At 40.9% G+C, this 16772-nt stretch overlaps 1 protein-coding gene across 3 annotated transcripts in view; it reads left to right on the forward strand.

Annotated features, from left to right (window-relative positions):
• LOC139752842 (uncharacterized) overlaps positions 1-16772 on the forward strand; it is a 134266-nt gene that overhangs the window by 80461 nt on the left and 37033 nt on the right. For all 3 annotated transcript variants that reach the window (XM_071668796.1, XM_071668795.1, XM_071668797.1), the window contains exon 7: positions 1436-1644. In XM_071668796.1, the coding sequence (XP_071524897.1) occupies positions 1436-1644 (209 nt within the window). The remainder of the gene's footprint in view (positions 1-1435; positions 1645-16772) is intronic.

Raw genomic sequence — 16772 nt, forward strand, 5'->3', positions numbered from 1 at the left:
TTCACTCCAAGTAAGTGCTAAGTAATGAGGATATGACACAGTGAAAGAACGCCACATTGCAATTATTACTTAGCAGGAAATAAGTTACAGGAATCTGCACATGAGAGACTTGGGGTCGATATTGTGCAAAACTTCTCACCAGACTTACTTGAAAAGAATTGTGAAACAGCCAAACTGCCTGCTGCCAAACTTTAGAATCTCTTTAAGTATATGGATAAGGTAATAGTAAAAACTATTGACAGCATATATCAGATTGAAACTGAATTATTCCTGTTAGTTCTAGTTATTGCACTTAAAGAACCATAAAAGTTTAACATAGAAGGTACAGAGAAGTACACCTAGAATAGTACCTGACTTAAGAAAACCAATCTATGATGAGAGGCTGAGGGCAACAGATTTGCCTACAGTGATAATAACAGGCTTCAAGTTTCTGAATTACTTTGATATTGACAGTGGACAGTTCCTTTTAGATACAATGCCAGAGTAGTCAGAGGCCATGACAGAAAGCTAGGCAAGAAGCTTGTTAGAAAGGATGTATAGAAATTTATTTTAGTATAAGGGTATTGGATGCTAGGAATAAACATTGAAACTGTCAATCTCATTCGCATACTGAAGTTTAAAAGGCTACTCATAAGGCCGCATCTCCTACAGAGACTTTAGATGTTGTGTTTGTTGATGAGGCTGTTAAGTGAATGACAGTCACCCCTTGTTTGCTTGGAAAAATAGTAATGTGGAGAACATAAGGGTTACATAAATATATATACATAGAAGTTGAAAGTGAGAAGAGATAAAAGAAGGAAAATTACAACAAGAAAATGGAAAATATATACAATGGAAAGATATATGGAGGTTTGAGAATGCTTGCACCAAAACCAGTTGGGCTGAAGTGGCTTTGGTCCAAGGAGATAACCATCAGTTTCAGATCAGTTTCTCGTATTATTGCTAAACTAGCTCAACTACTCAAATGAATTAGTTAATTTCATTTCTTAGAGCTGTCATGGGATGGCTACTTATGTATATGATATCAAGGCAAAGCTGTGTAGCAGATATCTTTAAACATTGCTCCTAAGTCTTCATCATGTACACATTGTAATAGTTTATTGTTACTGTGAGATGGTAAGATATTCATGAACTACCCTGCTCAACATGTGTAAACAAGGTGCACATGGTGTAAAGGTAATTTACAAATCAGGTGCCATTCATAAGAACTCAAGTGCTGTTACATGGTATTATTGTAACTTGATGAAATGCAAGTGTGTAATTGATTAATTAATCTTTGGTTTATTAGGATATGCATCCCTATATGTTATTGCTATTTCCTAGGATTATCATAGAGTGATGTATTTTTGGCTTCATTGATTTTGATATGCTTTACTCTTATAAAAGTAATATCTTTGCCAAGTTTCAAAACTGTAGTATTATCTATAATCAACAGGGTATTGTTAGGAGTTCAAATGGGGAGGTGAACCTTTCTGCTCAAAAGTTGATTCAGTCTTCACGTCCTTTGACCGTCATTGATGTAAATCGGGGCACAGTCAAGCAAACAGGAGCTCCTGATGTCCATGCACGGCGCAATTCTTCTGCCTTACACCAGGAGCTGCTTTCTCTCTGGCATGACTTGCCTGATGTGTCTGTACCCTCTGAGTAAGTATGCGTTTGTTTTATCCTCACAGTATAATAATCTAAGGCTTACATACTTATGAACAGGATGTATGAAATTGTCTGGTCAACTGAATTTCATCTGACATAATCATGAAGTGCTTATACCCATGATTGTTTTTATAAATTTAGTGTTTGATGTGTATGCCAGAAAAAATATAAGTTGTCTCAGAATTACAGACCCATAGAGAGAATTCAGTGTTTTTATTTAAATCAACAAATGTTCAGAGTGTCTGACAAACTTCCATTCTTTACACATACACAGGTCTCCCTGGTACAGTGGACTTGAATCCTGAGCATGGCAAGCAAATAAACCCAACTTAGATGTTCATTTTCCCTTTGGGCTGGTTGATGTGTGTGTGTGTGTTTGTTTGTGTGTGCGTGTGTGTGTGTGTTTGTTTGTGTGTGTGTGTGTGTGTGTGTGTACCTGCATATATAAGAATGAAGATAACGTTCTCTCTTTCCACACATTCTTCATTGCTCCCAGAACCTTTGTGCCTTCCCCCTTCCTATGACTCACTTCCATTTCCAGGGTTCCATTCGCTGCTAAGGCCACTCCCAGATGTTTAAAACACTTCACTTCCAATTTTTCTCCATTCAAACTCATGTCCCAACTAACTTGTCCCTGAACCTTGTGGAACCTAATAACGTTGCTCTTATTTACATTTACACTCAACTTTCTCCTTTCACACACTTTTTCAAACTCAATCACCAACTTCTGCAGTTTCTCACTCGAATCAGCCACCAGTGCTGTATTATCGGCAAACAACTGACTCACTTCCCAGGCCCTCTCATCTCCAACAGACTGCATACTCATCCCACTCTCCAAAACTCTTGCATTTACCTCCCTAACCACCCCATCCATAAACAAATTGAAAACAACCATGGGGACATCACACACCCATGCCACAGACTGACCTTCACTGAGAACCAATCACTCTCATCTCTTCCTGCTCGTACACATGCCTTATATCCTTGGTAAAAACATTTTACTGCTTTTAGCACTTTGCTTCTCACACCATATACTCTTAAGACCCCTCTCACACCATATACTCTTAAGACCTTCTACAAAGCATCTCTATCAACCCTATCATATGCCTTCTCCAGTTCCATAAATGCTACATACAAATCCATCTGTTTTTCTAAGTATTTCTCGCACACATTCTTCAAAGCAAACACCTGATCCATACATCCTCTACCACTTGTGAAAACACACTTCTCTTCCCCAATCAGATGCTCTGTACATGCCTTCATCCCATTCAATCAATACCCTCCCATACAATTTCCCTGGAATACTCAACAAACTTATGCCTTTGTAGTTTGAACACTAACCTTTATCCCCTTCCCCTTTGTACAGTGGCACTATGCATGTATTCTGCCAATCCTTGGGCACCTCATAATGATCCATACATACAATGAATATTCTCACCAACCAGTCAACAACACAGTCACCCCTTTTTTAATAGATTCAACTTCAGTACCATCCAAACCCGCTGCCTTGCTGGATTTCATCGTCCGCAAAGCTTTCACCACCTCTTTTCTCTTAACCAAACCATTCTCCTAGACCCTCTCACTTTGCACACCACCCTGACTAAAACACCATACATTTGCCACTCTTATCATCTAACACATTCAGCAAACCTTCAAAATACTAACTCCATCTCCTTCTCACTTCATCATTGCCTGTTATCACATCCCCTTTCCCCTTCACTGATGTTCCCATTTGTTCTCATCTTCCACACATTATATACCTCCTTCCAAACATCTTTTCTTTCCCCAAAGTTTAATGATACTCTATCACCCCAACTCTCATTTGCCCTTTTTTTTTTACCCTTTCACCTTTCTCTTGACCTCCTGCCACTTTCCTATATACATCTCTCAGTCATTTGCACTCCTTCCTTGTAAGTATTGTCCAAATGCCTCTCTTTTCTCATTCACCAGCAACTTTAGTTCTTCATCCCACCACTCACTACCCTTTCTAATCTGCCCACCTCCCACCTTTCTCATACCACATGCATCTTTTGCACATGCCAACACTGCTTCCCTAAATACATTCCATTCCTCACCTACTCCCCTCACCTTTTGCCATTCTACACTCAATCTCTCCTGGTACTTCCTCATGCAAACCTCCTTTCGAAGCTCACTTACTCTCACCACTCTCTTCTTCCCAACATTTTCTCTTCTTTTTTGAAAACCTCTACAAATCTTTACCTTTGCCTCCACAAGATAGTAATCAGACATCCCTCCAGCTGCCCCTCTCAGCACATTAACATCCAAAACTCTCTCTGTTACATGCCTATCAATTAACACGTGATCTAATAATGCCCTCTGACCATCTCTCCTACTCACATACATTTATTTTATTATATTTCATTTTGCTTTGTTGCTCTCTCCCGTATTAGCGAGGTAGCGCAAGGAAACAGATGAAAGAATGGCCCAACCCACCCACATACACATGTATATACATACACGTCCACACACGCAAATATACATACCTATACATCTCAACGTATACATATATGTACACACATAGACATATACATATATATACACATGTACATAATTCATACTGGCTGCCTTTATTCATTCCCATCGCCACCCCACCACACATGAAATAAAAACCCCCTCCCCCCTCATGTGTGCGAGGTAGTGCTAGGAAAAGACAACAAAGGCCACATTCGTTCACACTCGGTCTCTAGCTGTCATGTAATAATGCACTGAAACCACAGCTCCCTTTCCACATCCAGGCCCCACAGAACTTTCCATGGTTTACTCACATTATATTTATATTATTATACTTTGTTGCTGTCTCCCGCGTTTGCGAGGTAGCGCAAGGAAACAGACGAAAGAAATGGCCCAACCCCCCCCCCATACACATGTATATACATACGTCCACACACGCAAAAATACATACCTACACAGCTTTCCATGGTTTACCCCAGACGCTTCACATGCCTTGCTTCAATCCACTGACAGCACGTCAACCCCGGTATACCACATCGCTCCAATTCACTCTATCCCTTGCCCTCCTTTCACCCTCCTGCATGTTCAGGCCCCGATCACACAAAATCTTTTTCACTCCATCTTTCCACCTCCAATTTGGTCTCCCTCTTCTCCTTGTTCCCTCCACCTCCGACACATATATCCTCTTGGTCAATCTTTCCTCACTCATCCTCTCCATGTGCCCAAACCACTTTAAAACACCCTCTTCTGCTCTCTCAACCACGCTCTTTTTATTTCCACACATCTCTCTTACCCTTACGTTACTCACTCGATCAAACCACCTCACACCACACATTGTCCTCAAACATCTCATTTCCAGCACATCCATCCTCCTGCGCACAACTCTATCCATAGCCCACGCCTCGCAACCATACAACATTGTTGGAACCACTATTCCTTCAAACATACCCATTTTTGCTTTCCGAGATAATGTTCTCGACTTCCACACATTCTTCAAGGCCCCCAGGATTTTCGCCCCCTCCCCCACCCTATGATCCACTTCCGCTTCCATGGTTCCATCCGCTGCCAGATCCACTCCCAGATATCTAAAACACTATATATATATATATGTATATATGTATATCTTTTTTAAACCAGGTATTCCCAATCAAACCAGTCTTTTTTTTTAGCACACAAATCCACCAGCTCTTCACCATTTCCATTCACAACACTGAATACCCCATGAACACCAATTATACCCTTAACTGCCACATTACTCACTTTTGCATTTAAATCACCCATCACTATTGATACCCTGTTCCGTGCACCAAAGCTACTGACACACTCGCCCAGCTGCTCCCAAAACACTTGCCTTTCATTTTCTTTCTTCTCTTGATCAGGTGCTTAAGCACCAATAATCACCCATATCTCTTCCTCCACTTTCAGTTTTACCCACATCAATCTAGAATTTACTTTCTTGTTCATACAACTTCTTACCTGTTGCTAAACACTTTTTCCTTGATCCACACAACCCATACCTCTCCTAAAACCTTCATGCTCTTCACTTTTTCTGCATTTAGTCACTTCCATCTTTGTATCATTTAATATTCTTGCATACACTTTACCTGGTATACTTAATATATTTATTTCCCTACAATTGCTACATACATCTTTAACATGTTTTCCTTTGAATAAAGGAACAATAATTGCTTTCACCCAGTCCTCAGGCGCAGCCTTCTGTTTCCATACTGAATTACTTATATGATGCATCCACTGTTTCACACTTTCTCCTCTATACTAAAGTATTTCAGCTGTAATCCCATCCACTTCAGGTGCCTTTCCTACCTTCAGCCGCACTATTGTCCTTACATCAGTTTTTTCTACAGACCCTTGCTTTGTAACTTCATCCCTCCATCCTCCATACCCATACATGTAACAACTGCTGCATCTCCCTTTCCCACAGTCATCAGTTCTTGAAAATACTCTTTCCATCTTCCTTTCACTTACTCCTTTTGATTTAGCAACTCCCCTTCCTTACTCCTCTCATTTACATTTCCACTCTTACATCCACCTCTTTCTCCTTTTTCACCTCCTTCCAGTGTAGTTTCTTAACCCGAAACTTTTCACTTAACTTTTTTCCAAAATCTTCATCTACATTTTATGCTTTCCTTTATCAGCTTTTTAACATTCTGCTTTTGCTTACATGTTTTATAGTTTCTCTCCTTCTTTGCTGAACTTCCAATGGTACATTCCTTTTGAGAAGTTGACCATATGCGTTTTTTCTTGGCTTCCACAACATTTCTAATCTCTTCTGTCCACCATGCATTGCCCTTTTTATTCCTGTATCTCATAACCTTTTATCCAGCTACTAATTCCAAAACCTTTAATAATATTTCTCTAAACACTTTAAACACCTCATTAACACATGAATGCATCTCTGCATTCACTGCACTGCCATCTAACCTTACAGTTACTTTCTTTTCATACTCTTCCCTGCATTTTTTCTAATTCATCTTCTCACTTGCCAACACTTTTACTTCTCCATTCTTCCCAACAGCATACTTCCACTTCTTCATGATCCTCATCCCTACAAGAACAGTGAAACGGTCAGTCTCTAAAGAATCTTCTCACAACTCTAGCATGGCCTTTCTCAATCTTTTATCCACTGCCACATAGTCAAAGCCTTTTGCTCTTCTCTTCCATCATTCCTCATCCACTTATATCTGTGGATCATCTTGAGCCAAAGAAAGGCGTTTGCAATGAATAAACCCCTGTCATCACAAATATCCACAAGATAATTTCCATTCTCATTTACTCCAGGCATTCCTCATTAAGATAATTTCTATTCTCATTTATTTCAGGCGCTCCTCATTTGCCACCTATCTCAACAATCTCATTACATCCCACTTTCACAGTCATATCACCCAATATGGTCAATTCTCTCATTCTCAAAACCATTCATACAGTCATTCAAATTTCTTCAGAAAAGCTTCACTTCATCTTACCTCATACAGTCATCATATTCATAGCACACACACATACCCATGCATACTTCACAGTCCTAGTCTTTCCTTTCAAACACACTATTCTTGATCCATTCCATCCATGCTCTGTACCACCCTCCCACACTCTTGGTGATCGCAGAATTGCACATCCTTTTTTCCCTCTTCTCCTTTAATTTTCACTCATTCTTGTCCATGCCATGCCTCCTTCCATGCCCTCCCATAACTTGCATTTATCATTGCCATTTTCACCCCACACACCTTACCCAAGGTTTCCCCAATCCCCAGTACATCCATTCTACAACTTTTTAACTTCTCCACAAACTCCCTCCTTTTTCTCTTGCCAGTCATCCCTCACTTGCTCATCTCTTTTAATCCTCAGCATAACTAGTAGACTCCAGTGCTGCTTCTTAATCTAGTTTTTGTATGATGTATATAGTGAATAATTGTATGAACATGCCCTTGCCCATGTGTTTGAATGCAATTCATATATTTACCAGCAGACAGTTTGCCTCTTTCACAGTTTTCTTAGATTAGGCACAATGGCAGCCTCTAGATCTTTTTCACTTGTAGATTCCTGTGTTATTTCTTGCTTGGTAATAATCATGCAGAGGCCTTCTTTCACTTTTTCATGTCCTCATCACGTTGCACTTGGATTGAATTTCATCTACCATTTATCTGACCAACTTTGGAGTTTGTTTGGGTCTTATTGTAGGTAGAATCAATCATCATTCTTTATTTTCCTCGTGATCTTGGCATCATCTGCACACATGTTTAGTTATGATTCCAGTCTATTAGGCAAGTCATTTATATACACCAAAAATAGCATTGTGGCCTAGACCAAGCCCTGTAGCACACCACTTGTAATCCTAGCATAGTTTGAGGAAGTACTCCTTTCCTGTGTTCTTTGTTCCCTTCCACTAAGGTAGTCTTCTATCCAGTGAAGGAGCACACCCCTTTTCTGCCTGTAGATCTAGCTTTTTAATCAACCTCTAATGAGGAATTGTGTCAAAAGCTTTCTGTCAGTCCAAGACCCAACCATATTCCTGACTGTTGTGACCACTGTCTTTATATTCTGGATTTTTTTTTTCTTTTTTGCCTTTAGTTCATCCCACTGTATACACACAATCTTGCCTCAAATTGGTTTAACTGATCCCGCTCTCATAAATGTTTTTAGTTTTATGGCACCTCCCATCCCAGAAGCCCCTTGTAAGCTTAGATATTGGAACTTAATAAAGCTGACTGAAATAATGTAACATGACTTCTTTTCTGACTCTCCTTGAGTAAATTACTGTCTATTATATGGTGATGATTCTGTCTGCACCAAATACAAAGCAGAGGTTATCCTTGCAGGAATTGAAGCATTTATCCCTTCTTTCTCTAGATGACCTCTTCATCCAATCCATGGTTCAACCGTTCCTGTTCTGAGGCTATTTGGACAAGGGATCAGGCATGTCAGGCTTAGATAAACCCTCCTTCCTCTGAGCCCCATTCAGGTGTTATTATTGGCTCTAATCTTTGCAAGCACATTATCCGTGAGGCAAAGCATTCCTTTTTTCAAAGGAAATGTGATAACCTGTCTTTGTCAACCACTGATAGGTCTTTCTGGTCTTTAGCTAAGGGCATCTCTAACAAGTTCTGTTGGTCTACCTTTCCCTCACTTTTCCATTCGGACGGTACTATAGCTGTCTCTCCCATAGACAGCGCAACTTTCTTTGGTTCCCATTCCTCCTCAAACTCCAGCTTGGATGACTCAGCGTTTCCCCAGGTCTTGATGCTCCTCTTACTAATCCAATGACTCTCCCCCTTAATCTCTTTCCAGACTGTCCAAAAAGTGCTTCTTTCTTTGGACATGCAAGGCTTATGGTCCTGATGGCATCCATGCCCATGCACTGAAAGAGTGTGCCTCTGAACTTGCACTTGTGCTTGCTCGTTTGTTCTGTTTCTGTTTAAAAACCAAAACTTTTCCCTCTCCATGGGACCATGTATTGATACATCCCATATATAAGAAGAATGAGTGTTCTGACCCCTCTAACTATCATCCTATTGCTCTTATATCTACCATTTCCAAAGTCTTTGAATCCCTCCTCAACTCCCATATCCGTAGACTCCTCGAAACTTGCAGTCTTTTCTCTGATCACCTGTATGGCTTCCATAAGGTGAGATCCACTGGTGATATTCTTTCCTATCTTAGTAATATCTGAAAGATTTTGGGGAGTCTTGTATAGTTGCCCTTGTCATATCTAAAGCTTTTGACAGTATGATACCAGGGTCTCATCTTTAAGCTCAGCTCTTTTGACTTCATTCCCTCTTTTTGCTTCTTCATATCTAGCTTCCTCTCTGACTGATCTATCTCTGAGGTTGTTGATGGATCAGCCTTCCCCCTTTCCTCCATCAACAGCAGTTTACCTCAAGGCTGTGTCATGTTCCCTACATTTTTCTCTCTCTCTTTTTTTTTTTTTTTCTTTTTTTTTACAATTTCCTCTCCTCCACAAATAGTCAAATGCACTCATGTGCTGACTACTCAAAACTGCATTCCTCCACAGCCTTCAGTTCTACTCCTCCTTTACTCACTCTTCTGCATCTCATCTTAACACAGCTTCCTCAATAAACTCAGACTTGGACAGGATATCTCTGTGGGGTAGACAAACTCTAGTTATGTTTAATGCCTCCAAATCCCAGTTTCTACTCATCTCTCTATCGAAAACCCCTCACAACTCTTCTCTCTTTTGACAGTTCTGTAATTCCACCTCTTGACTCAATGAATATACGTGATATTACTATGACATTCATTCTTTCTTGGAAATCCAATATTACAAGAATAGCTAAGTTTGCCTCAAAGAAACTGGGTGTCCTGTTTAGATGTTGAAACTTCTTTTCTTCTTAATAGGTGCTCTGTTTATACAAAGGATTGATTCATCCTTGTATGGAGTACTGCTCTCACATCTGGGGTGGTTCTGTCTCTGCATTCTTGCTTGACAAAAGTTGAGTTGTAAAGTGGTTCAACTTATAAACTGTCCCAGGCTAACTTCCAGACTTGACCATCTTTCCTTACACCATAATTTTGGTTCACTTTTCCATTTCTATAGGTATTACTTTGATTTTTCCTCACAAGAGCTGGCTACTTGTGTGCCCCCACCTTTAGCTGGACCACACAATACTCAGCAAGTTGCTGCATCACATGATTACTGTGTGGCCATCAGCAACCACAGGATGGGCCATTTTGATAACTGTTTCTCTCACAACACCTTGAAGCTTTAAACTCAACACCTCATGTCTAGCACATTTTAAAAGTCAGGTTTTTCACTTCCTCCAAGATTCGTAATTACTTTCCCCCTTCTCTTCATAGTTCTCTCTATATTCAAAGTAAGACCTGGCGTTGATGTAGACTTTTGTCCATGATTGGAGCCTTCATCATAAAAAAAAGTATACCCATCCTTCTCTTTGATCTAAGATGGAGTTAACCCTGTCATAGATGTTTAGAAGATTGGTTATGGATGACCTCCTTTCATTAAAACCATGTCTTCCAGGAAGAAAATTTCTCCTTTGCAAATAGTCATTCATTTGCTTTCTGATTGACTTTTCCAATGTTTAACAAGCCACACTTGTTACACTTGGTAATAAGACTGGCTTATAGTTCAGTGCAGTTTCCTGATCCCTTCTTAATTATATATTTGGTATACTTAGTAGTGAGACTGGCCTATGCAGTTTCCTGATCCATTCTTGAATATAGGCACAACATTTGCTCTATTCCATACCTTTGGAAATACACTTCCACTAATGATTTATTGAGCATTATTTCTAATAGTTTAGCAGGTTCCTTCACACAGTCTTCCAGCATGTAAGGGAGACTCCATCAGGGACATGTGCTTTATGTGGGTCAAATGATTGTAATAGCTTGATTAGATTAATTTCTATTCCCCAGTGAATGTATTTTCAAACTTATTCATCTCCTTACATATTTCCTGATCATCTCCAGAATTCTTCTGTCCAAGTTCATTAGCTTCATTAGTTGCTCTTTTACCAACAGTTTGTTTTTGATGAACTTGTATAAAAGTTTTACATTTTCTTTTGTTTTTCCCAGAATGTTTTTCAGAATCTCTCTGGTCCTCCCTTTTTACTTTCTAGTACTCATTCCTTGTTCTCTTCTGTATCTTTCTTTTGCTGGCTGGCTGCATTGTCTTTCATATCTTCTCCATGGTGCACCTGAGGTCTCTCACTTCTTTTATTTGCATTTCTTGTTGAACCATATATCTCTTTATTTTGCTATTCCTCCCTTATTGGCAATCAGGAGTGTGACCCCTTCAGTTTAGATTTTACAGAACATGCTGTATCACTGGCCAATATTCTTAATATAAAACACTTTCCCAATGATTACTTTCGGAGAATGTAATAAGTTCCACATAGTATCTATGATTATACTTCCTCCTTGCTTCCTGTATCCACTCTGATCCCCCTCTTGCATTCCCCACCACTATATATTAAAAAGTAAACACTACATGAGCAATCTTTCAAACTGAAGCATTATATTTCATGTGTTCTGTTTCAAGCGCGTAATGATAAAGTCAGGTATAGATGGTGCAACATCTCCCCCAATGCTGATGTAAAAAGTTCTGTGAACTGTCAAGGAATTTATCTCCATGAGAATCTTTCTCCCACTGTATTTCTTGATAACTGAAATCCCTCGATATCAGTGCCCAACTGTCTCCTAGAGCTAGTGTCTTGTTGCTTCATTCACCACACTTATAGTGTGGTGAAAGATTGTAAACTGAAAAATATTATGCGCTTCCTACCCATAACGATGGTGGTATTGATTTGGTGGATGTTTCTTGTGATTTTGGTCATAATAGGAAATTGATGTTGATAAGTACACAACAAATGCTAGGTTCGAATCCTAGTTACAGCAGTTGGTCCACAATCAACCCAGTTGTTCATCCACCCTTAGGGCTGGTTGATGAAATGGGTACCTGGCTCAGGCTAGGGATGAAGGCAAGCAAGTGTATATGTATTTTTTTTTTTTATACTAATCACCATTTCCCGCATTAGCGAGGTAGCATTAAGAACAGAGGATGAGGACTGGGCCTTTGAGGGAATATCCTCACCTGGCCCCCTTCTCTGTTTCTTCTTTTTGAAAAAAAGAAAAAACAAAAATGAGAGGGGAGGATTTCCAGCCTCCCGCTCCCTTCCCTTTTAGTCGCCTTCTACAACACGCATGTAAGGCATGTGTACGTGCAGGAAGAGAGGAAAGTGATTGGTTCTCAGTGAATGTAGGTTTGCAGCAGGGGTGTGTGATGTCTCCATGGTTGTTTAAATTATTTATGGATGGGGTTGTTAGGGAGGTGAATGCAAGAGTTTTGGAAAGAGGGGCAAGTATACAGTCTGTTGTGGATAAGAGAGCTTGGGAAGTGAGTCAGTTGTTGTTCGCTGATGATACAGCGCTGGTGGCTGATTCATGTGAGAAACTGCAGAAGCTGGTGACTGAGTTTGGTAAAGTGTGTGAAAGAAGAAAGTTGAGAGTAAATGTGAATAAGAGTAACATTATTAGGTACAGTAGGTTTGACAGTCAAGTCAGTTGGTAGGTAAGTTAGAATGGAGAAAAACTGGAGGAAGTAAAGTGTTTTAGATATCTGGGAGTGGATTTGGCAGCGGATGGAACCATGGAAGCGGAAGTGAATCATAGGGTGGGGGAGGGGGTGAAAATTCTGGGAGCCTTGAAGAATGTGTGGAAGTCGAGAACATTATCTCTGAAAGCAAAAATGGGTATGTTTGAAGGAATAGTGGTTCCAACAGTGTTGTATGGTTGCGAGGCGTGGGCTATGGATAGAGTTGTGCGCAAGAGGGTGGATGTGCTGGAAATGAGATGTTTGAGGACAATATGTAGTGTGAGGTGGTTTGATTGAGTAAGTAATAATAGGGTAAGAGAGATGTGTTGTAATAAAAAGAGTGTGGTTGAGAGAGCAGAAGAGGGTGTTTTGAAATGGTTTGGTCACATGGAGAGAATGAGTGAGGAAAGATTGACCAAGAGGATATATGTGTCAGAGGTGGAAGGAACGAGGAGGAGTGGGAGACCAAATTGGAAGTGGAAAGATGGAGTGAAAAAGATTTTGAGTGATCGGGCCCTGAGCATGTAGGAGGGTGAAAGGGGTGCAAGGAATAGAGTGAATTGGAACGATGTGGCATACCGGGGTCGACGTGCTGTCAGTGGATTGAACCTAGGAAATGTGAAGTGTCTGGGGTAAACCATGGAAAGTTCTGTGGGGCCTGGATGTGGAAAGGGAGCTGAGGTTTCGGTGCATTATTACATGACAGCTAGAGACTGAGTGTGAACGAATGGGGCCTTCATTGTCTTTTCCTAGCGCTACCTCGCACACATGAGGGGGGAGGGGGTTGTTATTCCATGTGTGGCGAGGTGGCGATGGAATAAATAAAGGCAGACAGTATGAATTATATACATGTGTATATATGTATATGTCTGTGTGTGTACATATATGTGTACATTGAGATGTATAGGTATGTATATGTGCGTGTGTGGACGTGTATGTATATACATGTGTATGTGGGTGGGTTGGGCCATTCTTTCGTCTGTTTCCTTGCGCTACCTCGCTAATGCAGGGGACAGCGACAAGGCAAAATAGATAAATAAATAAATATTTATTTATTCATTTTGCTTTGTCGCTGTCTCCTGCGTTTGCGAGGTAGCGCAAGGAAACAGACAAAAGAAATGGCCCAACCCACCCCCATACACATGTATATACATACACGTCCACACACGCAAATATAAATACCTATACATCTCAATGTACACATATATATACACACACAGACATATACACATATACCCATGCACACAATTCACACAGTCTGCTTTTATTCATTCCCATCGCCACCTCGCCACACATGGAATACCATCCCCCTCCCCCCTCATGTGTGCGAGGTAGCGCTAGGAAAAGACAACAAAGGCCCCATTTGTTCACACTCAGTCTCTAACTGTCATGCAATAATGACCGACAACCACAGCTCCCTTTCCACATCCAGGCCCCACACAACTTTCCATGGTTTACCTCAGACGCTTCACATGCCCTGATTCAATCCACTGACAGCACGTCGACCCCGGTATACCACATCGATCCAATTCACTCTATTCCTTGCCCGCCTTTCGCCCTCCTGCATGTTCAGGCGCCGATCACTCAAAATCTTTTTCACTCCATCTTTCCACCTCCAATTTGGTCTCCCACTTCTCCTTGTTCCCTCCACCTCCGACACATATATCCTCTTGGTCAATCTTTCCTCACTCTTTCTCTCCATGTGCCCAAACCATTTCAAAACGCCCTCTTCTGCTCTTGCTCTCTCAACCACGCTCTTTTTATTTCCACGCATCTCTCTTACCCTTACATTACTTACTCGATCAAACCACCTTACACCACACATTGTCCTCAAACATCTCATTTCCAGCACATCCACCCTCCTGCGCACAACTCTATCCATAGCCCACGCCTCGCAACCATACAACATTGTTGGAACCACTATTCCTTCAAACATTCCCATTTTTGCTTTCCGAGATAATGTTCTCGACTTCCACACATTCTTCAAGGCTCCCAGGATTTTTGCCCCCTCCCCCACCCTATGATTCACTTCCGCTTCCATGGTTCCATCCGCTGCCAGATCCACTCCCAGATATCTAAAACACTTTACTTCCTCCAGTTTTTCTCCATTCTAACTTACCTCCCAATTGACTTGACCCTCAACCCTACTTTACCTAATAACCTTGCTCTTATTCACATTTACTCTTAACTTTCTTCTTTCACACACTTTACCAAACTCAGTCACCAGCTTCTGCAGTTTCTCACATGAATCAGCCACCAGCGCTGTATCATCAGCGAACAGCAACTGACTCACTTCCCAAGCTCTCTCATCCACAACAGACTGCATACTTGCCCCTCTTTCCAAAACTCTTGCATTCACCTCCCTAACAACCCCATCCATAAACAAATTAAACAACCATGGAGACATCATACACCCCTGCCGCAAACCTACATTCACTGAGAACCAATCACTTTCCTCTCTTCCTACACGTACACATGCCTTACATCCTCGATAAAAACTTTTCACTGCTTCTAACAACTTGCCTCCCACACCATATATTCTTGATACCTTCCACAAAGCATCTCTATCAACTCTATCATATGCTGTCTCCAGATCCATAAATGCTACATACAAATCCATTTGCTTTTCTAAGTATTTCTCACATACATTCTTCAAAGCAAACACCTGATCCACACATCCTCTACCACTTCTGAAACCACACTGCTCTTCCCCAATCTGATGCTCTGGACATGCCTTCACCCTCTCAGTCAATACCCTCCCATATAATTTACCAGGAATACTCAACAAACTTATATCTCTGTAATTTGATTTGAGCACTCACTCTTATCCCCTTTGCCCTTGTACAATGGCACTATGCACGCATTCCGCCAATCCTCAGGCACCTCACCATGAGTCATACATACATTAAATAACCTTACCAACCAGTCCATAATACAGTCATCCCCTTTTTTAATAAATTCCACTGCAATACCATCCAAACTTGCTGCCTTGCCGGCTTTCATCTTCCGCAAAGCTTTTACTACCTCTTCTCTGTTTACCAAATCATTTTCCCTAACCCTCTCACTTTGCACACCACCTCGACCAAAACACCCTATATCTGCCACTCTATCGTCAAACACATTCAACAAACCTTCAAAATACTCACTCCATCTCCTTCTCACATCACCACTACTTGTTATCACCTCCCCATTTGCACCCTTCACTGAAGTTCCCATTTGCTCCCTTGTCTTACGCACTTTATTTACCTCCTTCCAAAACATCTTTTTATTCTCCCTAAAATTTAATGATACTCTCTCACCCCAACTCTCATTTGCCCTCTTTTTCACCTCTTGCACCTTTCTCTTGACCTCCTGTCTCTTTCTTTTATACATCTCCCACTCAATTGCATTTTTTCCCTGCAAAAATCGTCCAAATGCCTCTCTCTTCTCTTTCACTAATAATCTTACTTCTTCATCCCACCACTCACTACCCTTTCTAATCAACCCACCTCCCACTCTTCTCATGCCACAAGCATCATTTGTGCAATCCATCACTGATTCCCTAAATACATCCCATTCCTCCCCCACTCCCCATACTTCCATTGTTCTCACCTTTTTCCATTCTGTACTCAGTCTCTCCTGGTACTTCCTCACACAAGTCTCCTTCCCAAGCTCACTTACTCTCACCACCCTCTTCACCCCAACATTCACTCTTCTTTTCTGAAAACTCATACAAATCTTCACCTTAGCCTCCACAAGATAATGATCAGACATCCCTCCAGTTGCACCTCTCAGCACATTAACATCCAAAAGTCTCTCTTTCGCGCGCCTGTCAATTAACACGTAATCCAATAACACTCTCTTGCCATCTCTCCTGCTTACATACGTATACTTATATTTTTTTTTTTTTTTTTTTTTTTTCTTTGTCGCTGTCTCCCGCGTTTGTGAGGTAGCGCAAGGAAACAGACGAAAGAAATGGCCCAACCCACCCCCATACACATGTATATACATACGTCCACACACGCAAATATACATACCTACACAGCTTTCCATGGTTTACCCCAGACGCCTCACATGCCTTGATTCA

The sequence above is a fragment of the Panulirus ornatus genome, chromosome 13 (genome assembly GCF_036320965.1).
Source record: "Panulirus ornatus isolate Po-2019 chromosome 13, ASM3632096v1, whole genome shotgun sequence".
In the NCBI taxonomy this organism is placed as follows: domain Eukaryota; kingdom Metazoa; phylum Arthropoda; class Malacostraca; order Decapoda; family Palinuridae; genus Panulirus; species Panulirus ornatus.